The 24,763-nt window shown below is 38.6% G+C and overlaps 1 protein-coding gene across 1 annotated transcript; it reads right to left on the reverse strand.

The window, feature by feature from the left end:
• Positions 1 to 822: 822 nt before the first annotated feature.
• On the reverse strand, positions 823 to 2,722 carry LOC128280420 (uncharacterized). The gene is made up of 3 exons (XM_053018569.1): positions 2,614 to 2,722; positions 2,146 to 2,493; positions 823 to 1,058 (listed from the first exon to the last, which is right to left on the reverse strand). Exons 1-3 carry the CDS (start codon positions 2,720 to 2,722, stop codon positions 823 to 825), a joined length of 693 nt encoding a protein of 230 aa, XP_052874529.1.
• Positions 2,723 to 24,763: the final 22,041 nt, after the last annotated feature.

Below are 24,763 nucleotides of genomic sequence, written 5' to 3' on the forward strand. Positions count from 1 at the left end.
ACAGTCAAAATCCAATTTACATGTGAATGGATAATGATCCCCATTTGGGGATACCAAGACTGCCCCAATTCCATTTCCTACCGCATTGGATGCGCCGTCAAAGTTCATCTTCCATGGACGTTCTTCAATAGTTGCCACATACATCAACTTCTCATTAGGAAAATCAAAGTTTAATGGCTCATAATCTTCTAGAGCTCTGCTTACCAGAAATTCTGCTATCGCACTCCCTTTTATAGCCTTTTGACTCACATAGACTATGTCAAATTCTGAAAGCAATATTTGCCACCTTGCCATTCTTCCATTTAGTGCTATTGACTCCATCATGTATTTTAATGGATCAAGTTTTGAAATTAGCCAAGTCGTATGATATAACATATATTGCCTCAACCTTCGAGTCGTCCAGATTAAAGCACAACACAATTTCTCAATTGGCGAATATCTCATCTCACACTCTATGAATTTCTTGCTGAGGTAGTATATTGCCTTCTCTTTTCTTCCTGACTCATCATGTTGGCCAAGCACACATCCCATAGAATTACTAAACACTGATAAGTATGTAATTAATGGTCCATCGGACTAGGCGGAGATAACACCGGAGCATTTAACAAGTATTGCTTAACCTTATCAAAAGCATTCGGCATTCCTCATCCCAAGTACCTTGGTTGTGTTTTCTAAGGAGGCGAAATATAGGATCACATTTCTCGGTTAATTGTGAAATAAACCGAGCAATATAATTCAATCTTCCAAGAAAACCCCGCACTTCCTTCTGAGTACGTGGTGGAGGCAATTCTCGTATGGCTCTAACTTTGTCTGAGTCAACTTCTATTCCCTTTCGCTGACCATAAAGCCTAATAACTTCCCCGACCTAGCTCCGAAGATGCACTTTACTGGATTAAGCTCCAACTGAAATTTCCTTAATCTCAGGAATAGCTTCCTCAAAACTTCAATATGTTCCTTCTCTGTTTGAGATTTAGCAATCATGTCATCAACATACACTTTGATCTCCTTATGCATCATATCATGGAATAAGTTCACCATAGCCCGTTGGTATGTTGCCCCTGCATTCTTCAATCCAAATGGCATTACTTTGTAACAGAAGGTGCCCCAAAATGTTATGAAAGTGGTTTTATCCATATCTTCCGGATGCATCTTGATCTGATTGTACCCCGAGAAACCATCCATGAAGGAGAACAACGAATATCACGCTGTGTTGTCTACCAAAGTGTCTATGTGTGGCAGAGGGAAATTATCTTTTAGGCTAGCTTTGTTCAGATCTCTGTAATCAACACACATTCATACCTTCCCATCCTTCTTAGGGACTGGTACAAAGTTAGCTACCCATTCAGATTATTTCACCTATTGTAAAAATCTTGCATCGAACTGCTTTTTGACTTCTTCCTTTATCTTCAATACGATATCTGGCCTCATTCTTCGTAACTTTTGATGGACTGGCTTACAATCCTATCTTATTGGAAGATGATGCACCATAATATCGGTATTTAACCCTAGCATATCTTGATAGGACCATGCGAAGATATCTTTGAACTCACGTAGCAACTGAATCAGTTCTTGCCTTGTGTCCTCGGTAATATGCGTGCCGATTTTCACCTATTTCCATTCTTCTAGGGCTACATTCTCTATTGTCTCTTTCTCATGGGGCATGATTTGTTTCTCCTCCTGTTTTACCATCCTCAACAGATCCGAAGATACATCGCAATCCTGGACATCTTTAAAATCCTGAGATCCCTCTAAACACATGTCTTGCTTGCGAGAGAAATCAGGATTTGTAATATCAGTGCTCATGTCATTGATATCTAGGGACTTGTGAAGTATAAAGAATATACAAAGAATGAATGAATTTAAGAATGATTATTTATGTGCTATGAATGAAAGAACATGAACTGCAAAAGTTTAACAGAATATTGGTTGATAAAAATGAAACAATACTCGTTCAAATTGATAAAAGTTATATTTTATTAAAATTAATAGATGATCGTAAGCCCATTACACAAATGTAATCCTATTACTCCTAGGCCCTAGAGTAACAAGAATGTTTCGAGAACTACTCTGAAAAATTCCTAAAGACCACAGGAAGTTTCTTCGCAGTCCAATTGTTCAGAGAGCTTCCCGGTTCGTAAGGGCGACTGCCCTCAAGGTTTCCTTGCTCCAATCCTTCGTCGTGTATAGCATTAATCTGATGACTTTCTTCTATAAGTAACCCTCTTGATATGAAGGCTTGGGATATTGGAGGGAATGTCATCAGCTCCCACTCCACTTCTCTTCCATTAAGGTGCGCCCTTCTTCCCTCTTGGTGCTTCTCAACTTCTTTCCTCCTTTGCTTATAGTCTGGCTTGAACCCCAGACCAAAGCGATCTTTCTTCTCTTTTAGTTCTAGGATTTGAGTCCCTCCTTGCAGGTATTTCCTAACCCTCTTCCTGGTAAGGCTCCCTTTCCCACCATCATTTGTAGAGCCATCCTCGTGGCTCTTGCTATCTTTGGCACCGGTGGCTCACTCCCTTCTGAAATGAATGTTGCATTCAAAAATTCTAAAGAGAGAAAGTAACACTCAATAGACTCTTCGTTCATCTCGACATAAGGGGCCTTGCTAGTGACTGCGGCTATAATGTCCTCCTCCGTATTGATGGTTACTAACCGTCCATCCGTCACTAACTTTAATTTCTAGTGCAACGATGAGGGCACCGCTCCCGCCGAATGTATCCATGGCCTCCCTAATAAGCAATTGTAGGAGGGCTTGATATCCATCACCAAGAAGTCTACTTCGTATATACTCGGCCCAATTTCCAAGGGGATGTCAATCCTTCCTATCACCTTCCTTTCTGTACCGTCGAAGGCTCTTACCACATTTTGACATGTCTTCATGTGAGAACCGTCAATGGGTAATCTGTTCAATGTAGACAATAGTAGAACATTCAAGGCCGATCCATTATCGACGAGCACGCTTAGGAGTGTGTACCCCTTGCATCGAGTGGTGATGTGCTAGGCCTTAGTTGACCCCCTGCCCCCCGGTGGGATTTCATCATCATTAAAGTAGATGAAATTATCCACACTTATGTTATTCACCAATCGATCTAGCTTGTTAACAGATATGTCGTGGGTGACATATGTTTCGTTGAGCACCTTCATCAATGCATTCTGATGCACCTTAGAACTCAGAAGTAGAGCCAAAACTGATATGCGAGCCGGCTGCCTACGCAACTGCTCGACCACGCTATACTCGCTATGCTTAAGGAACTTTAAAAATTCCTCAGCCTCCTCCTCCTTTACTGGCTCCTTGACAGGCATTTCAGCCTCTTTCTCCTTCTCTGTACTAACATTTTTTGTTTTTGTGGGCTCCTCTCTGACGCCCATCATATCATACCGCTTCCCACTCTGTGTATGGGAACTCTCAACTTGTACATCCCTAGATGTACTGGCTATACTCTCCTCCTCCGGCACTATCACATTGCAATCATAACTCCATGGTACCCCCTTACTATCCTTATAAGGGAAAGGCGTAGGCTTATGGATAATGACCTTAGGCCCCGTTTGTGCCTCCACTTCATTATTCCCCAGCAGAGAAATAATAATCCTTGGCCGGCTAGTTCCTTTCTGTTTATCCTCCAGCACACATACTTGTTTTTCACAAGAGCTACCTTCAAAAATTTGTAGCTCTTTGTTGTCATAAAGCTTTGCACCAAGGCCTTGAATTCTTTACAATCTTGAACTTCATGTCATTTTTTCTCATGGAACTCACCATAGTTCCTTGTTTCTCTTCTCTCATTTTTACAGGTTAACATACATCTCTTCATCATCTCCTCCCAAATCACCTTCATAGGCATCCTCACCTCGGCAACATCTTCCTTCATTCTCCTCTCACTGGCTTCGCCAATGGCATTCACTCCTTGATCGCTATGATTTGGCAAAGGGTTTTCAGTATTAGGGGTATTGTCGAACTTCACTACCCCCATTTTAATAAGCCTCTCTACGGCCTTTTTAAAAGCTGATGCATTTTGATCGAATGCCCGGTATTCCAAAGATGGTATTCGTGATCGGCATTTGCGTCATTCCATTTGGGATATGGGGGCTGTAGTGGTTTCAAGTGAAAACGAGAAATAGCATGTGCGTTGTATAAGCTTTGATAAAGCTCACAATATGTCACGGGGATAGGTGTGAATTGCATCCTTTCAGAATTCTGCCTTGTACCCGACTCCTGCCTTTGAGAACTCTGTTGCTCAACCGCAGCTGTTTTAGGTTGACCAACTGTGATTGCCTTCGTGTTGAAGGTGTTTGTGTTATTCACTTCACTATCCTTTCTCCTTGGGGCCAATCTTTTGGTTGCTTCCTCCTCGATTTTGCCACCCCTTATGGCATTCTCAATCATCTCTCCCGCTATGACTATATCTGTAAAGCTTTTAGTAGTTCTCCCAATCATGTGAGTGATGAATGGTGACTTTAGAGTGTTGATGAACAGCATGGTAGTCTCTTTATCCAATAACGGTGATTGAACTTGCATTGAAACCTCTCTCCATCTCTGTGCATATTGCCTAAAATTTTCATTAGGCTTTTTCTCCATGTTTTGCAGTGTGATCCTATCCGGAGTCATGTCAGTCACATGATTGTACTGCTGCATAAAGGCCTGTGCAAGATCCCCCCATGGACTTATTCTAGCCCGGCTCAGTTGATTATACCACTTGGCTGCTGCTCCAATTAAACTGTCTTGGAAACAGTGGATCAACAGTTGATCATTATTCACATACCCAGTCATCCTCCTACAGAACATCGTAATGTGGGATTCTGGGCAAGTAGTCCCATTGTACTTCTCAAATTTTGGCATCTTGAGTTTTTGAGGAAGCACCAAGTTTGGGACCAAGCTTAGATCTTTGGCATCAACTCTATGATGCCCATCAGCATTATCTAAAGTCTTGAATTTTTCTTCAAACCATTTGCAACATTCTTCCAACTGTCTTGCAGTCTCAGTTCTTAGATCCTCTTTTTCAGCCATGTCTAAGTCAGGAATGATAGGATTTGCAGGATTGTCACCCAAATTAAATCCTGAGCCAGTCGGGAAATTTATGGGGATCTCAGCATCGACCGACTCTTGTTGGGGCCTTATAGTGACAGATGGCCTCCTAGGAAGTGCCTCGAGGCATATGGGGTGGGGTGAAACCTGGAGGATGATCCTCACCATCCTCGCCAGTAATTGTCATGAGAGCCTTTCCCTTATCAGTGGCCCTCAGTAATTGAGCCATCTCAGCCATCTGTTCCTTTGAGCCTCCAACATTTGCTCCCTCATGTCGTTTTGCATTTTTTCCAATTGCTCTTGCAATTGGTCCTACATGTCCTTCTATAGCTGTTCAAATATTTGATCCATATTCTTTGAATTAGCGCGTGTACCGTAAGGATGTGTTGCTTCCAGATTTTCTTTCTCTTACTCTCTTTTTCCCTAATAATTTTAACTAATTAGGGTCTTTCTATAAACTTGAATGCATATGATGTGATGAGATGCAAATGCATGCATGCAAAAAGATGTCGATTCTGATTTAGTTTCATTTTAGAAAACGTTATTTAAGGAACAAAAATCTTTTCATAAAATGGACTACAAATACGATTTCGCCCGTAGGCCTTGAGTCTTAACCCTATTTAATAATAATGCTAACTCTCGTCCTCTGTTTGACGATGACTCATACATTATACTTAGCGTTCCAGCTTGTACTGCCAAATCCTGCAAGTGTTCAGCAACCTCTCGAATCTGAACTAAGGCCTCTTCCATGACATTATCTCTATTTCCATCTTAATCCTGAAGATGGTGAAGTTCTCCCTTCCACAGTTCTTCTCTTGTGTCGAGCTACTCAATCCGTATCTCACAATCCTGCAGTGCTGCTTCCAACCCTCCAATATTGTGCTTCATTTCCTCGATTTTATTCAAGCTTGCCTTTAACTCAATCGCAGAGTTACGACCTCAGTGATGATGAAGAGATCATCCAAGTTCAAGCACCTTAGTTTTTAATCCTTGATCTTCCTTCTCTAGGACCTGATTACGCGATTGCATCTCTTGGAACTTCCTTTCCCAATACTCGGCTTTGGCTCTTTCTTCCTGAATCTCTTGCTGCCATTGCTCTGAAGATATCCTGAATCCAAACCTTTTCAACGTTACCTAAGCCTTCTTTTAGTGCGTCTTTAAATCATCTCGATCTTCCTCGATCTTTCCCTTTTCCTTTTTCACCTTCTCGACTTCCATCTTTTGAACATCGACGTCGAGACTCAAGCACATTTTTTCCTCTTCGAGCTTCTCAATCCTCTTTTCAATCTCTGAATTCTTTCTCTAGAACTCTTGCTTCATAACCTCCAACTCCGATGGAATCACTAGTAAGCTCTCCTCTAATGATCGAGCCACCCCCAAAATCAACCTAGGGACATTATCATTGACTCTCCTACTAAACCATCCTTTATACTCAAGGGTTGACATCGAGCCTTCAGTCAAGATCTTCATACAGAAAGGCTTCTTCCAAGCCTCAGAAATCTCTCACATCCTCTTCTTATAGTGATCTCCTTTATAAAAGAAATCACTCTGAGCTAAACCCTGTGTAGCCAGTATGAACTGTCTCGTTCGATATTGCCTTAGAACAAGCAATGGTGCATATACAACAACTCCCCAAATTCTCAGCAAAGGGACCTAATCAAAACTGTCATAGCGGTAAAGGACTTCACTAGAAACCAACCAAGGAGCCTTCCACATAACATTTTCCTCTCGAAGATTCTAAAGAATGTCTATCCACCTCTCCTCTTAAATGTCATCTCCCCTAGGCACGTCTACTGCTTCCTTTGAGGGAGAATAACCCTCAAAGAATACTCGGCAAGGAACCTTATCAAGCTTCCAAAAATAACTGTGGAACCAAACCAACAGCAATTGTGCACATCCAATGAATCTACCCTCGCCGGCCCTCCGACATGCACTCAAAGACCTAAATGTCTCAGCTAGGATTGCTGGTACCGGTGTATTATGCTTACCGACACGATCGAACAAATCCGCAACTGCCTCATCTATGTACCTCAACGCCTTTGGGAAAATCACCAGGCCGTAAATACTCAAAGCTAGGACGTTGACCCTTTTCTTTACGCCTGGATGTGTCGATATCAAATCCCTCAAAACGGCCCATGGAACGCACTTACTATCACCTTTTTGCTGCACACGAGCTACTGCTCACTCATCCTAGTAATCATCACTAACTTCTTCGTAAAAGTTGGAAGGCTAGTAGGCCTAACATAAGCCTTGTGACCCTGAATCCTCGGGCAACGCAGTAAAGTCGTATACTCCTCCAAAGTAGGTACAAGATCAATATCACCAAATGAAAAGCAACTATAAGCAGGGTTCCAGAATTGTACCATAGCTCGAAACAAGTGCCTATCTACTTTGACGTCTAGCAAATAGGGAAGGTCTCCATAATTCTGATAGAAAAGCTGCTTAGCCTCGTCATCCCATTTGGCCCAAATGTCTCTCAACTCCTGAAACTCATTCTGCGTTGAATTAATATGGGTGAAGTCCCATAACTCTGATGTATGCCCCTTAGTGACATTATTTCCTTTCTCTAACTAGGTTTTCTCTGACCAGGTACAAACAGAGGCATTGTCCTCCACTTTATCAAGATATTCGTTCCCTATTACAAAACTTTCTAACTCAGAAATCGAATCGCGAATCGATATCTTTGAATGTTGAATGACATGCAATGGTAGCAAAATGAAATAGGTCAGTATCATATATATAAGAAATGATAAACAAGTACTTACAAGGGTAGCTTACTAAAGGCTATCACTATTTTCCCTCGGGTAAGCACTTAAAGTTCACTATATGAGTTTTAGTTCTAAAGCAAGGGTACCTGAACCAGCAGATTCCTTGGTCCTTACCCATTATAGGCTCATATAGACCAAGTTCAGTTCAGGGGGACACAATTCCCTATGGCCATGAGGAGATGTAAATCTCACGAAGACATAGGTATAGTATCCCGGAAGCAATCCACTAGCTCATACGGAGGTGAAAACCTCACGAAAACGTAGCTTCTCACTCCCACTTAAAGGTGCAACCACAGCGGTCATGCAAATGCAATGTACAGCAACAGTATAACAAACATATGCAACAAACAAATAAAAAAATCAATTTTTTAAAATTTTCCAAACTTCCGACATTGAGACAGAAAATAATCAATTTCCTGGCCTGACTCTCTTATTGTCCCCAGTGGAGTCGCCAAGCTGTCGAAACCAATTTTTAATGGGGTTTGAAAAACGGGGTTTGACTTTAAAAAAAATGAAAACGGGAGTCGCCACCAATCTTTTTAGGTGCGATTGGATCACCTTTAAACATTTTGGTCTACGAAAATGTGAGTAAATAGGGTCAGGAGTCAGTTACGTAAGAGGAAGGATTAGCACCCTCGCAACGCCCAAAATTGGTACCAAATTGAATAGTTTTCTGTGTTAATGTCAAAATTTTGAAAGAGTTTAAAAATAGGATCCCTTTTAAAAGTCAGAATAGTTTGAGTTTAAAACCGAGATTCTTTTATTCCAAAAATATATAAATATCACATCCAGCATGATAGGACATGATATTCTAAAATTCTTGTAACTGAAATCACCTCGTAATTTATAAAATCATTTAGAAGGGTATTTTAGGCATTTAGACAAACGGGAAATCGCAACCTAGCATATTAGGGCACCATTTCCTGAATTCCTAAATACGAAAAAATATTGCCTCATTTTTAAAACTCTTTTGGGGTTTTAAAAAAATTAAACGATGATGCATTTAACATATTTCAAGATATCAATAATAACATAAACTACATGATACGTATTTTAGCAATTCATGCAAATATACTTAAAAAAACAACATACATTAACATTTCATGCAAAACACAACGTGAAGAACCCTAAATTTCATAACATATATGCAAACATAGCTTAAAATAACAACATAAATAATCAATTTTTATGCAAATATATAAAAACAATAAATAACATAAAAAAATTAAGATAAAATGTAACGCCCCGCACCCAAGACCGTTGCCGGAGTCGAACACGAGGTGTTAACGAACTTAATTCATTTATTTACACAGTTCATTTTAAAATTTCTAGACAAGCTGGCTAACTGCGTCACTGTCACCTTAAAAATCATATCTCGAGTTCCAAAACTCAAAAACTGATTCCGTGAATTTTCCCTAAAACTAGACTCATATATCCATCTACATATTTTTTTCTAGAATTTTTGGTTAGGCCAATTAGTACAGTTTATTAGTTAAAGTCTCCCCTGTTTCAGGGTTCGACTACTCTGACCTTCATGCATTACGACTTAGATATCTCCCTGTACAGGGATTCAATACATATGCAGTTTATTTCTAATGAAACTAGACTCAAAAAGGAATATTTACATATTAAGCATGACTTTTAATTATTTCTGGTTAATTTATGGTAAATTTCCAAAGTCAGAATAGGGGATCCAGTAACCGTTCTGGCCCTGTTTCACGAAAACTTAAACATCTCATAAAATATGGATCATATGGTCATTTCGCTTCTTCCATATGAAAATAGACTCATCAAGGTTCGATTAAATAATTTATTCATTATTTAATTACATTCCTACTATTTTTAGTGAATTTTCAAACTCACATCACTGCTGCTGTCAGCATCTATTTTAAGGTAAATTTCACCTATTTCATAGTTTCCATGATTCAATTAGCCATTTGACATACATAGCACCAAATATGATCGTGATTAACCATTCCAATGGCTAATCATTGCCAAGCATTTCCACACCTCTCAATAACCATATATATACAAAATGATTTTAATACTATGCTCAAAATATTTAAGCCATTTTCGCATGGCTATCCGAATATATACACATTACAAAAGGTACTTGATTAACAACAAAGGTTAGTCCTATACATGCCATTATCAACGTTTAACTAAAAGAGTACCAAAAGGGCTTAGATAGTGTGGACGACTTAGACTTCGACAATCCCAAGTCCGATAGCTGATTTAACAAAAATCTATAAAGCGAGAATTAAAGAAACGGAATAAGCATTTAATGCTTAGTAAGTTTTGAGTAACTAAATTATTTACGACTAAAGTATAGCGTTCATATGACTAAATGAATAATTTCATATATGCACATTCTCAAAATCATAATTTCTTCACGCTTCAACCAATATATTCATACACAGGTATCAAACCTAACTAGAGGCCTAAGCTCGTTAATCAATTGAGCGAGTACTATTTGAAAGGAATCAACCTTTCCGATGCATATACTGAAACATACCTTATCGTTTGTATTTTATGAGCGTATTAATTGAAATTATTACAGCAAGATCGCCGCTTCCAAACCCAAGTATCTTCGGATTTAGCCGGATATAGCAACTCGCACAAATGCCTTCGGTCTTAGCCGGATATAGTCACTAGCATGAATGCCTTCGGGACTTAGCCCGGATATAGTCACTAGCACAAATGCCTTCGGGACTTAGCCCGGGTGTAGCAACTACTCGCATAAATGCCTTCGGGACTTAGCCCAGATATAGTAACTTGCACAAATGCCTTCGGACTTAGCCCGGATATCATCCGAATAATCAAGCACATATACCAATAAATCATGACACATCCATATTTAATTATCATAACTAGAATTCAAACACAAGACGCTTATCAACCATTACCATTTTCGGCTCAATAGCCACATACAAAGAGCATGCTCTCTATACACATTCGGTTACCCGTCATAGGTATAAACTAATCACCTCAATATACAATTCAAGTAGAATCATTATATCACCGTTTATTTGTTATGCTTATATGTCATGACTTAATCAAATCATAAACTAAGTTTCATTACTCGAAAACTTACCTCGGATGTTGTCGAACGATTTCAACGGCTATTCAATCATTTTTTCCTTTCCCTTATCCAACTTTGATCCTCTAAGCTCTTGAGCTGAATCAAACAATTTACTCCCCAATCAAACACAATCATACGGCATTCATATACATTTTAGAACCAATTCATTTGAATCAATTTACTACTTATACATCAAAATTTCCAATACAAAGTATTTAGTACCTATGCACTTAAACCGGATTTGCAAACACTCATAGACCATGTCCGAATGCTATTTAAACACAAGTCAACAAAACCTCATGATTTCAAATCAAACTCTTAACAAGAATGTACAATGCCGAACCCTTAGATGATTAACATCTAATTTAGACAATTTAGAACACCTAAACGACACTTATTCAAACATTAAACAACTACATGTTCGGCCATTACCATAGGTGCATTAGAAATCTATACTATCAATAAGCTCAACTCCTTAGGTCCTAATCGGTACACTAAGACCATCTTAACTCATTTCTCATCTTGTTAACAAAGACATAGTAAAGCAAATCTTTATACACAATTATTATCAATTCATCCATCCACTAGGGACTTAGCCTAACGCTCAATAACAAACTCCTCCTTTATCAATTACATATTCGGCAAGAACATGGTAACTTATACTACATCAATTTTAAGTACATAAATTACTCAAACATAATCAAATTCACATTCGGTCTTGGTACATAATAAGGTAGCCGATTCTTTTCCCTTAGCACCCAATGCTCACATATGCTCATTTGTATAGTTCAAACACTCATCTACCATTGTTCATCTAAATTTATCATGAAACAACAACCATCACCCTTATTAATTACCATAGCCAAAAGCCCTACTCATTCCCACAATAAAAAATTCAACTTGGGTTACTAAAATAACTTGATACCTCATTCAAGATTAACCAAAATTTCAAGAATTAACATAACTTCTTACCTTAATGCTAACTTAAGATGACCGAATGCCTTTCTCCCATCTTCCTCTTTACATTCGGCCATGAAGAAAGAAACTCAAGCTTTGTTTTCATCACCCTTCATTTCCTTATTTCAATTACTTTTTCCTTTTTTATTTATTTATGTTATAAAATATAAAGCTACTAACTAATAATTTATACATATTGCATGTATATAACCCATCATGGCCGGCCACTACTTGTCATAGGTGGAAATTTGACATGCAAACCCATTATTTTCATAACATGCACTAATAGATCCTTATAGATTAACCTATCACATTTCAAAAGTGTCACACGTAAGTCCTATTAACTAAATTCACATGCAATTGACTAAATCGAAGCTTAAAACTTTCACACACTCACATTCACATGTTTTAGACAATAAATATTATACTCAAATACTTCGGTGACTCGGTTTAGCGGTCCCGAAACCACTTTCCGACTAGGATCAATTTAGGGTTGTCACATAAAATTAACATACTAAAAACACTAAATAAAAAACATATGAAAATAAATCAACAAATTTATGAACATATATAAAATAAGTCAAAAGGAAATAAATGCAATATAACAAATATTTAAAACAAGATATAAATAGTGAAAAGAGATTTTTTTTAAAAAAAGGTTAATATATAAAAAAATATACTAGATGGTATAATAACCTAATATATATACTTATAATAATATGTTAAATAGGAAAAAAATTTTGTAATAAGTTTAGAAGATTATATAACATACTAAATATTCAATAATATGTAATAATAATTTACAAGTGTTAAAATTATAATAATAAAGATAAAGATAAACAACATAATAAATAATATATGATAAAATATAAATAAATAATAGATAATATATATAATAGATAACATAACATAACATAATAATATAAATATATAATAAAATAATATACGATAAATAATTTTTATATATGAATAATGTTTATATTAAAATAAATAATATATAAAATATTTAAAATAAATAAATAAATAAATTAGAAATATATAAAAATGGATTAAAATTAATAATTAATAAAACTGTAGGGTTAATTTTTATAATATCAAAACTAAATTTGGGGCCTAATTAGAGTGCGCATTTAAAGAGAGGGACTCACCGGGTAAATAACCCTAATCCCTAAAACATCACCGTTTCTAGCATTGAAGTATCACAGGCTCGAGACTAAATTGAAATTAAAAATAAAGTTATTGGGCAAAATTTAAATATGAAAGAAATTTAATTTTAAAGGATAGAAGTGCGGAAGGACCAGTTGGACAATTATTCCAATAATAGAAAACACGCGGATCATTTGGCCAGTTCGGGTCGACACACGGGTTATATGCTTAAAAGGCACCGCTTTAGGGCTTATTGTTTTAGGCCAAAACGGTACCGTTTTATACTATTATAAAAAATAAAATTTTACACCCAAATTCATTTAAACCCTGCCCTTTTTCTAAAACTCTCTCTCGGTTCTTCTCCTCGGCCCGGAATCCGGCGAAAGCTTCGACGGTCAACCTCTACACGCGCCACCACACGTGCCATCATACGCGACGGTCGGAGAGTTTAAAATCTTCCATTTTCTAAGCACATCAAAGGTAACCCTCTTTCCCTCTTTTTAGTAATATTCTTTAGAAAATGTTGTTTTGTATGTATTGAAAAAAAAACAGAAACGGAAAATAACAATAAACAAAATATCACCTTTCTTTCAAAAAAACACTGTTTGTGTTTCTGTTTGCGTAGTAAATCGTACAACTATTTGCGTATGTGGTTTTGTGTGTTCCTATTACAACGATAGCACTTAGGCTTTATAGCCACTGTTTACATTTAGTAAGAATAATTTCTTTTGGTTTCTTCCTATTTTTGTGCTGCTATGTTGCTTTTCTTTCCATTTGTGTGCAAGTAAGCGTGGGAATCACAATGGTGATGAAGGCTTTGACGATGGCGACAACGGACCAGGCATTGATCAAGACCGGTGCTTGCGCCATGAGATCTTCCGACGCTTGGTATGGCTTGGGAGTCGGCGCAAACCCTAGCTAGGGTTTCAAGTCAAGATAGGTTGGGCCAATTGGGCCAATTAAGTCTTGGGTTCTTGGACTAGTTTAGGGTATCAAGGGTATTGGGTATTTGATTGTAAATGGGCTGCTGGGTTAAGCGGGTTATTGGGTTAGTGTTTAGCTGGGTTATGGGTGTAACGGGTTATTGGGTTAGGCGTTTAATTTTGGGCCTACGGGTTAGTGGGCTATGGTATTTGGGTTTTGTAAAAGGACTTAAATGGACTGTTTAATTTTATTTTTCGTTTAATTTCATTTTTAATTTTTGTAAGCCCGGGCAAAATATGGGTCCTACAACAGCGTTTCGGCAAGAAAGGGTATAGTCATCTTTCAATTAAAAATTCAAGCGGATCGAATCACACTTTGGTTAAGGTGAGTGTCAATGCCATCCTTTTGGGATTAATTGTTAGTAAAAGGTATTGACATTAATCGAAAACATTGATTGAGGTAGGGTTGATACTGGGAGATTTCTCACGCAATTCTGCAAAAAAGGTGTGTAAACACACCCCTGTTAAACTGTGAATCGGTGGAAGCTGAAAAATCAAAAAGCCGAAACTTCAGCATTTGAGGCCTCGCCAGCGTGCGATAACTCATGTGGTAAACCGAGCCCATTAATCTTGGGTGATAGACTGTAGAGGCCACCATGAGCATTCTGGTGCACTTGGGCCGTTATGGGCCTTGTTGGGCCGAGTTGGGCTATGTGGGCCCAGTAGGCCTGTGGGCCCCACAGAGATAAAATACATGGTAAGTGACAGATTATAGTCATGGTAGGATTTAGTCTAATGGGCCATACGAGCGTGTCGGCCCACTTGGGCTAGTGATGGGCTTAGAGCCCACTTACACTGTTTGGCCATATAAGTTATCTCAGTCGCTCAAGGCAACGACAGACCCTCTAAGAGGCTGCAATTTGTACTGAAACACCAAAAGTAATAAAATGACCAAAATACCCCTAAAAGGTAAAATTACCCTTTTACCCCTAATGGACGAAAATGACTATTATAACCTTTGAGGTAGGTTGATTGATGACTGTATGATATTGGTATGACTGTACTGAGTGTGTCCTTGCATACACATATTGTTTATGACATGAAATACTACATGGGGTTGGGATTTTGATATGGAGGAGACTGTACTGGTGACTGTGTAACGTTTACTGTCACTGGTGGCTTGCCACACTACTATTATTGGTAGCTACGTTGCATTATTATTACAGGTAGCTTTGTTGTGATATTGGTGTGCTGGTTGGGTGGGTCGATTTACGTCCCCACATGTTGTGCTAGTTGGTACGGGTGGTGTGCTGGATGGATTTAGGATAGGTTGCATATTTACACTGCACTGATACTGTATTGGGCTTAGGCCTACACTATTATTGTATAGGGCTAAGGCCCAGACTGATATCGAATGCATTGTTTATGTCCGACCAATAAGGGATTACACACTGAGTTTTCGTAAACTCATCCTTTCTTTTAATTGCGCAGGTAATCCTCAGCCTTAGGTGATTTGGAGCCGCGAGGGTCTCAGAGGTGGCCACATAGTTACAGTTGATTTGCAGCATGACTTTATTTATTTTAAATTTCCTATTAGGATTGGATTATGTAATAAGGCCATTCGTTTGTTTTTAAGTTTTAATTAGGCTTTTGGTTTCTTATATTAAAATGCTAGTCTAGAAAAACATGTGTTTTCAAAATATCCATGGTTTTCAAACGAACACGAGCGTTAAACATCAAAGTTTTCAAAATGTTTTCGCTGTTTAAGTTGAGTTAAGATAACAAAGGAAAATAGTTTGGCATACGGTGGTAACGAGATAATTTGGTAATAATATTAAAAGGGTCTTTGGCTTAAAATTGGATTTATAATGATAACTCTTGTTTTTAGAAAAACACTTCGATTTGACACACCAGATTCGGTCGTAAAGTCTAGGCCGGGTTTGGGGTGTTACATTGATATCGTTTTGTTGTGGCATTTTTGTTGGCAACATGATCTAGTTCTGCCATAGCATTCTTCTACTTATCATTTTTAGATGTTGTATGCTTTTTTGATGGTTCTAGGATTTTTACCTGATTGTTAATTGCATTATCCTCATCTATCGTAGCATCGAAAGCAACATCACTCAACTGAGCTCGCTTCTAAGGGTGATTGCTTTACAACGCTCCTTGCCTTGTGTTCTTGAGTTCTCGATATGACTCGACAATGCTCCTTGTGATCTTGAATTTAGAGCATTATTTATTTGCCCTACTTGATTTTCAAAAGCTCATGGACATGCAGCCTGACTCTAAATAACAACATCATTTTTTGCCATATACTCCTTAAACAAGACTTCAATAGAAGTAGGAGATGATGCTTGACCAGATTGGGTATTTTTCCTCAACATAGGTTGAACATAAGCAGGCGGTGCATTGTTGATATTTTGCCCTGTTGTAACACCCCTAACCCGTAACTGTCACCGGGATAGGTTAAGAGGCACTATCGAACTTATAATAACATTCAGAACAATCATTATCAAATAATCGTATCATTACGGTAAATGTAATTCATTCACATTCAATAAGAACTTAAATCGAGCATACAAAGCCTAACTCATGCATTCAAGACCAATTACATAACATATAAAAGTTTCAAAAACTAGGAAAATTTTCAACTTTTAAAAGGTCACACGCCCGTGTAAACAGGCCACGTGTCATACACGGCATTAGACACACCCGTGTGTCTAGGCAGTGGCAAAATAGGGCAAACAAACTAACTTATCCACATGACCACAAGACACGCTTGTGTTCCAGGCCGGGTGAAAATTAAAGAGGCTACTCAGTTGGCCACACGGCCGACCACACGCCCATGTGCCAGCACGTGTGCCACACACGACCAGTAGACACGCCTGTGTGTCTAGGCCGTGTCAAAACTGGAGGGTATACTGACTTTAATTTGTAGGGTACCCCAGGGGACACAAGACCGTGTAACATGACCGTGTGTCACACACAGCTGAGACACACGCCCGTGTCCCTGCCCGTGTGGACAAAAATAGGCCATTTGAATAGCCAATTTTGCCACCCCAATTTGGGTCAACCTAAAAGCACCGAACCAGGTATAAATGCACAACCATTTCAGCCAATATCTATACCAAACCATACATAATTCAAGCTATAACATTACCCATCATTTCAAATCTCAATTCATCAATCAATTCATACCAAAATGTAAACTAAAATCATACCTAAACATATGATCAATACATCATTCAATCAAATGCTCCAAACTTACCAAAACTTCCCAGCATTGACCATTTCTTTTCGCCAACCAAAACATACCACAATTTCACATTAGCATCACATATCATATACCATTACCAAACTATTAGTTTAAACACAAACTAGCCATATCACATGGCTAAATATGTGCATCACAAAACATAATTCCACAACTTCTAGCCTATGCTTGCCATACTTTAATATATACATTTTCAAAGTACCAAAATAAGGTTCGATAGTATGGTGACGATCCTCGACGATCCCCGAGCTCACAATAGCTTCGATATCTATAAAACAATGTAAACACACACCAAGTATGCAACACCCCTCACCCGTATCAGGCACCGGGATAGGGTTTGAGGCATTACCAAAACTTTACACTTTCAGTATACTAACTCGGGTCATAAAATTTCAATTGAACTTAAAACTTTCTAATCATGAACATCTCATCCCTTGTTAGGCCTTCGATCGATTAACCTTGGGCTCCTCAGAAAATTTTCCTTAACGTAAAGGGACACATGCCCGTGTAGGTGGACTGTGTGGACTCACACGCCCGGGTATCTTGGGGCACGCCCATGCCCTTCAACCGTGGGCAACAATAACTTATCAACACGGCCATGGTGCACTCCCGTGTGACCTACCCGTGTACAACTTTGTGCTAAAATTTTAAGTACAGGGGACACACGGCCATAGCATACACCCATGGGAGGGAACCGTGTGTCACACACGGCCTAGACACACGCCCTTGTGTCCAACCATGTGGACTTTATTAGGCTATTTTCCAAGCCTTTAGTCACCCCTTTCTACTACCTGTACTTAGTGGTTATAAAGTTTGAGAGAAAACATGATTTTACACTTGTAAATAATCTTAATAAAACCAGTTGTGTGGAAACCTCGTATCATTGGTTCCATACAAGATAAGTTATTTCCCATTTAGTATTTTTGAGTTCCTATGTCATTTTAATTCATCCAAAATTGGCTCGTTCATGTGACTCATTTCCAATTGGTAATGACCCATCACTCGTAATTGAAACCATGCATAAAATCATAGGTCATAGCCTACTTCAATTAAGCCAATTTTCATGGCCATATACAAAAAGACAAACATATTTTACATGCCTTCATTTGGCAAATCAAATGACACATACAACAAAATACTCAAAAATACTATACATGCCATTGAACAAAATAAATAAAGTCTTTATACCAAAGCTTGTCTAATTGATAGTGTGTTGACTCTCCAATCGTCTTCCAATCCTTTCGAGTCCTCGAGCTCTGTGAGACAGGAAAAAAAAGAGAGAGGTAAGCATTTACATGCTTAGTAAGCTCAAATAACTGAAAAGTAAACTTACCGAGTAATTAGCATACTTCCATACTTAAATCATGAAATCATCAATTACAAAATGATTCCCTATCACATGCACTCAATCAACGAGTTAGTCACATAACAAAGCATCATGTAATTTATGTAGATGAGCTCGTCATTCATCATCTCATTCACATATACATCTCATATTAATCTCGTTGAGTTTCTAGGAAATCTCGATGGAATACCCATTTTTCGTCAATTCTTACGAATGATCATTTCACATATATGCACTCCCGTGAACCTCATGTCTCATGGCAGGATTACCAGTCCAAGCTAAATCCCCCATATCATGAACTCATAAGATGATGCCGGGATTACCAGTCCAGGCTAAATCCCTTATAGCGACAAACACCCTTAATGAGCTCGGATTTGAATTACTAGTCCAGGATAAATCCAGACCCTAATCGGATTACCCGTCCTGGCTAAATCCATAATGCACACATATTCTTCGAGAGGCTTGATCATTCAAGGAACACCTGTCCAGGCTAGATCCTTTTCATACTTGAGATCACAGATTACCCGTTCGGGCTAAATCGTTACTGCAACACATGCAGGATCTCAATTCACATATCAAAGAGGGTTTATCCATCGAATTCCCTTTTATCAACCTCAACCGGGACATTTTCACATGTTACCATCAAATATGCATTTCTATGATATTACATGCTAATAATAAATGCAATCATCATGCATTCATAAATCATTCAACTATGCATATTAGGGGTTTACTTTAAGTTATCCGAACTTACCTGGTATTCGTTTCAGAGATATGTTTCGGTTATTCCGAAACCTTGTGTTTACCACGATCGACCTCCGAAATTTGTTCTTCGGTTTCTATAACAGCAAAATCAACTCACTAATACCCCATATTATACATTTCAAGTTTAATATCTACCCCCGGTCCAAATGACCGTTTTGCCGCTAACCTTTCACATTTTTACGATTTAGTCCCTAGGCTAGTATAATGAAACGCATGCACTTTTTTATCTTACCCAAGCCTAGCTAAACACTTTTCCTTCTTACGGTAGCCCACATTTTCCATTATTTTCTCATTTCTACCACACATTTACATCTTTTTCAAAATAGTCCCCATAAGGGTTTTTATGAAAATCAACTAGGAAAAGATGTTTAATACACCTTCATCTTTCATATTCCTCTATAATCTATCAAAATACAAACAACTCATGCATGGGTAAATTTTTAAACATGAACCCTAGCATGAAATATGGGTAGAAATGGAGAGAGCAAGCTACCAAGATTTCAAAAATACAAAGAGCATGAAAAACGGGGCTTGGTAGCACTTACTATTGAGCTTGGAAAGCTTGAAACCCTAGCTATGGAGAACCCCAAATTTTTGTCTGGATGAAGGAGAAAAATGGCTGATTTTGGCTTGACTTTTTTCCATTTTAATTCATTAAAATGACAAATGACCAAAATGCCCTTATGCCATTTCTTTAAAATTTCATCCATGCAAGCTTATTTCTGTCCAAAAATTTAGAATTTGGGTAAATTGCTCCCCAAGACCTTCTAATTCATAATCTAAAGCAATTTCATACAAATTGCTTCTAGAATCCAAGTTTTGCAATTTATTAAATTTAGTCCCTAATTTTCAATTGAACACCTTATACTTAGAATTTCTTCATGAAACTTTAACACATGCATATACTCATATTCTAGGCCTCATAATAATCATAAAATAAATATTTTGATGTCAGATTTGTGGTCCCGAAACCACTATTCTGACTAGGCCCTATTTCGGGATGTTACATTTCTCCCCCCTTAGGGACTTTCGTCATCGAAAGTCTTACCACAAAACAGATTCGGATATTGACCCCTCATGGTTTCTTCTAGCTCCCATGTAGCCTCTTGTACACCATATCGATGCCATAAAACCTTTACAAGATCCACATCTTTATTTCTCAACTATTTAACTTCACGAGTCAATATCTTAACTGGTTCCTCTCCATAGGTCATGTCCGGTTGAATTTCAATCCCAGTCGGTGAAATTACATGAGAGGGGTCTGATCAGTATCTCTTTAACATGGATACATGAAACATGTCATGAATCTTTTCCAGTTCGGGTGGCAACGCCAAACGATAGGCTAACAGTCCAATTCTTTTGGTGATCTCGTAGGGTCCGATAAATCGTGGACTCAGTTTACCTTTCCGACCAAATCTTAATACTTTTTTCCATGGAGATACTTTCAAGAATACTCTACCTCCAACTTGAAACTCAATTTCCTTTCTTTTCAGATCAACATAAGACTTTTACCTATCTGATGCAGCTTTTAAACAATCCCATATCACTTTAACTTTTTCTTCAGTTTCTTTGATCAGATCAACTCCATGAATCTGATTTTCCTTGAGTTCTGTCCAGTACAATGGAGTTCGGTACTTCCTACCATACAAGGCCTCATAAGGCGCCATTTTCAAACTTGTTTGGAAACTATTGTTGTAGACAAACTCTACCAATGACGGGTATTTTTCCCAACTACCTTGAAATTTGAGGATGCAACATCGCAACATGTCCTCGAGAATCTGAATCATCTGCTCAGACTGACCATCAATCTGAGGATGAAAAGCTGTGCTAAAGCTCAACTTCGTACCCAAGGCTTCTTGTAACTTCTTCCAGAATCTTGAAGTAAACCTCGGGTCTCTATCCGTAATAATCGACAGTGGTACTCCGTGCAATCTTACTATCTCAGAAATGTACAAATTGGCCAATCTATCAATAGAATAATCCGTCCTTACTGGAATGAAATGAGCTGACTTTGTCAATTTGTCCATTATAACTCATATGGCATCTTTCTTTTTCAGAGTCATAGGTAGTCCTGTCACGAAGTCCATGGTAACTCTGTCCCACTTCCATTCGGGGACCATTACAGGTTGTACCAAACCTGAAGGCACTTGATGTTCAGCTTTAACTTGCTGACATACTAGGCATTTTGATACAAATTCGGAAACATCTCTTTTCATACTGCTCCACTAGTACATCTTTTTTAAATCATTGTACATCTTAGTACTTCCTGGGTGAACAGATAAACGACTATTATGGGCTTCTTGCAAAATCTTCAAATAAGTTCATTGTCTTTGGGTACACAAACTCTATATGTAAACATTTAGCATCCATCAAGACTGATTCAGAAATTTGATTCAACACCAGACTCACATTGAGCCCTTTTTGCTTACAAGTCATCATCCTTAAGCTGAGTATCATGAATTTCCTGCAGAAATGTTGGCCTAGCCTCCAGCTCGGCCAAAACTAAACCATCATCATGCAATGTCAAACGAGCATCCATAGCTCTCAAGGCTTACTGGGATTTCTTACTCAATGCATCGTCAACCACATTTGCCTTTCCCAGGTGATAGTCGATAATCAAATCATAATCCTTAATTAGTTCTAACCATCTCTGCTTTCTCAAATTTTATTCTTTCTGAGTTATCAAGTATTTCAAACTCTTGTGGTCCTTGAATATATAGTAAGTCTCGCCATACAAATAATGCCTCCAAATTTTTAAGGCAAAAACAATAGCAGCTAGCTCTAGGTCGTGGGTCGGATAATTCTTCTCGCGGGGCTTCAATTGCTGTGAAGCATAGGCTATCACCTTGCCATCTTGCATAAGCACACAACCCAATCCATTTAAGGATGCATCACTGTAGACCACAAATTCTTTTTTCGGTTCAGGTAGCACTGAAACAGGAGCTTCTGTCAACAATGTCTTTAACTTTTCAAAACTTTGTTGACACTTATTCGTCCATTCAAACTTAATGTCTTTCTGTAGCAACTTCGTCATCGGAGTCGCTATTATGGAAAATCCTTTTACAAACCTTCGATAGTAACCGGCTAAGCCCAAAAAGCTTCTAACCTCAGTTACATTCTTAGGCGATTTCCATTCAACAATTGCAGAAATATTACTTGGATCAACTCGGATGCCTTCACCCGAAACTATATGACCCAAAAATCCAACTTCCTGGAGCCAAAAATCATTCTTGCTAAACTTAGCATACAGTTGCTTTTCCCGCAAGGTCTGCAACACAATTCTCAGGTGCTTCACATGCTCTGTCTCATCTTTAGAGTATATCAAGATGTCATCAATAAACACAACGACAAACTTATCCAAATATGGCCGAAAGATTCTATTCATTAGATCCATAAATACAGCCGGTGCATTCGTCAGCCCAAACGGCATGACAAGAAATTCATAATGGCCATACCTCGATCTGAAAGCTGTCTTGGGTATATTCGAGGCTTTAACTCACAGTTGATAATAGCCAGACCTTAAGTCTATCTTAGAGAATACGGTGGCTCCTCTCAACTGGTCAAACAAATCATCGATCCTTGGCAAAGGATACTTATTCTTGATAGTCACCTTGTTCAGTTGCCGATAATCTATACATAACCTCATCGAACCATCTTTCTTCTTTACAAACAATATGGGGCACCCCAAGGTGAAAAACTTGGCCTAGCGAATCCTTTATTTGTCAGCACTTGCAACTGTGTTTTTAACTCATTCAGCTTTGTAGGTACCATTCTGTACGGGGCAATAGAAATGGGAGTCGTCTCTGGGACCAATTCAATACCAAACTCTATTTCCCTTTCAGGAGGTAATCCGGGTAATTCCTCCGAAAACACATCTGGGTACTCACAAATTGTCGGCACAGACTCGATCTTTAGCTCTGTTTCCTTAGTGCTCAATAAAAATGCAAGGTAGGCTTCATATCCTTTCCTCATATATGTCTGGGCAACCATTTCCGTGATTACAATCGGCGGCGAACCCAATTCTCTTGATTCACCTTGTAGAATCTTACCATCTGTGCATCTTAGCTTAATATACTTACTACCACAATTCACAGTTACATCATGAAGGGCTAACTAATCCATACCAAGTATTACATCAAATTCATCAAATGGTAACAATATAAGGTTAGCCGGGAAACAACAACCTCGAATCGTCAAAGGACAATTCTTACAAACTTTATCAACTAGGACAGATCTGCCTAGTGGGTTCGACACTCTAATGACGAATTCTGTAGGTTCAACAGATATGTTCATACTAGACACCAATCTCATGCAGATATATGAATGCGTCAACCCCGGGTCAATTAAAGCAACAAAACTTATATTAAAAAGAGAGAAGGTACCCGTAATAACATCAGGAGCAGTGACTTCCTCTCGGGTACGTATCGCAAACGTTCTTGCTGGGGCTCGAAGTTCTGATTTTGTAGCGTCTTTAGTCACGACTTGACTGCCACTAGCACTAACAGGGTATCTCGGAGGTCTACCTCGTGGAATGGGAGCATTCAACTTCAGAGCTATTTCCTCACCTTTTTCAGCTCATTCCAGGCAGTCTCTAAGAAATTGATCAAGAGATCCACATCTGAAACATGCGCCGCTTTTCATTCGGCACTCTCTGAAGTGAAATTTGTTGCAGCTCTTACACTTCAATTTTTTATCATCTACACTCCCCACACTAGTCACCATCGGGGAGGAAGACTTTTGACCTCGTCGCTTAGATCTTCTTGATCTACCCGAATATCCTACTGAAAAAGTGGAGCATTCATGTTGGCTCCTGGCTTTCTTCGTGGAGAACGAGAGTGTTTTACCGCTAGGCCTCTTGCTCGTAACTCGAGCTTCTCTTTTAGCTTGTTTTCTTTCATTATTAAGTTCCTCGGCCTTTTTGGCTCGATCGACCAATGCTGCAAACTCCCGTATTTCTAAGACCCCAATCAACAATTTGATGTCCTCATTCAGGCCTTCCTCGAAGCGTTTACACATTTTTGATTCAGTTTGGACCCATTTAGTTGCATATTGACTTAGTCGTACAAACTCTCTCTCGTATAATGCTACAGTCTTGTTACCTTGTTTAAGTTCCAAGAACTCCTTTCACTTCGAGTCCAAAAACCGTTGGCTAATATATTTCTTCCTAAATTCTGCTTGGAAGAAATCCCAAGTAATATTTTCTTTCAGCACTATCGAGGATACAGTTTTCCACCAATTGTATGCAGTGTCCTTCAAAAGGGACACAACGCACTTCAAACATTCCTCGGGTGTGCATGACAAATCATCTAGCACCCGCGTAGTGTTATCGAGCCAGAACTCGGCTCTTTCAGCGTCATCATCAACTTGCGCTCTAAATTCCTCAGCCCCATACTTTCTAAGCTTATCTACCGGGGCTTTACCGATTCTCATCGGTGCCATACCTCGTGGCACATCCTCATCAGGTTGGTTAAGGGGCAGGGGAG

Source organism: Gossypium arboreum, chromosome 9 (genome assembly GCF_025698485.1).
Source record: "Gossypium arboreum isolate Shixiya-1 chromosome 9, ASM2569848v2, whole genome shotgun sequence".
Lineage (NCBI taxonomy): Eukaryota > Viridiplantae > Streptophyta > Magnoliopsida > Malvales > Malvaceae > Gossypium > Gossypium arboreum.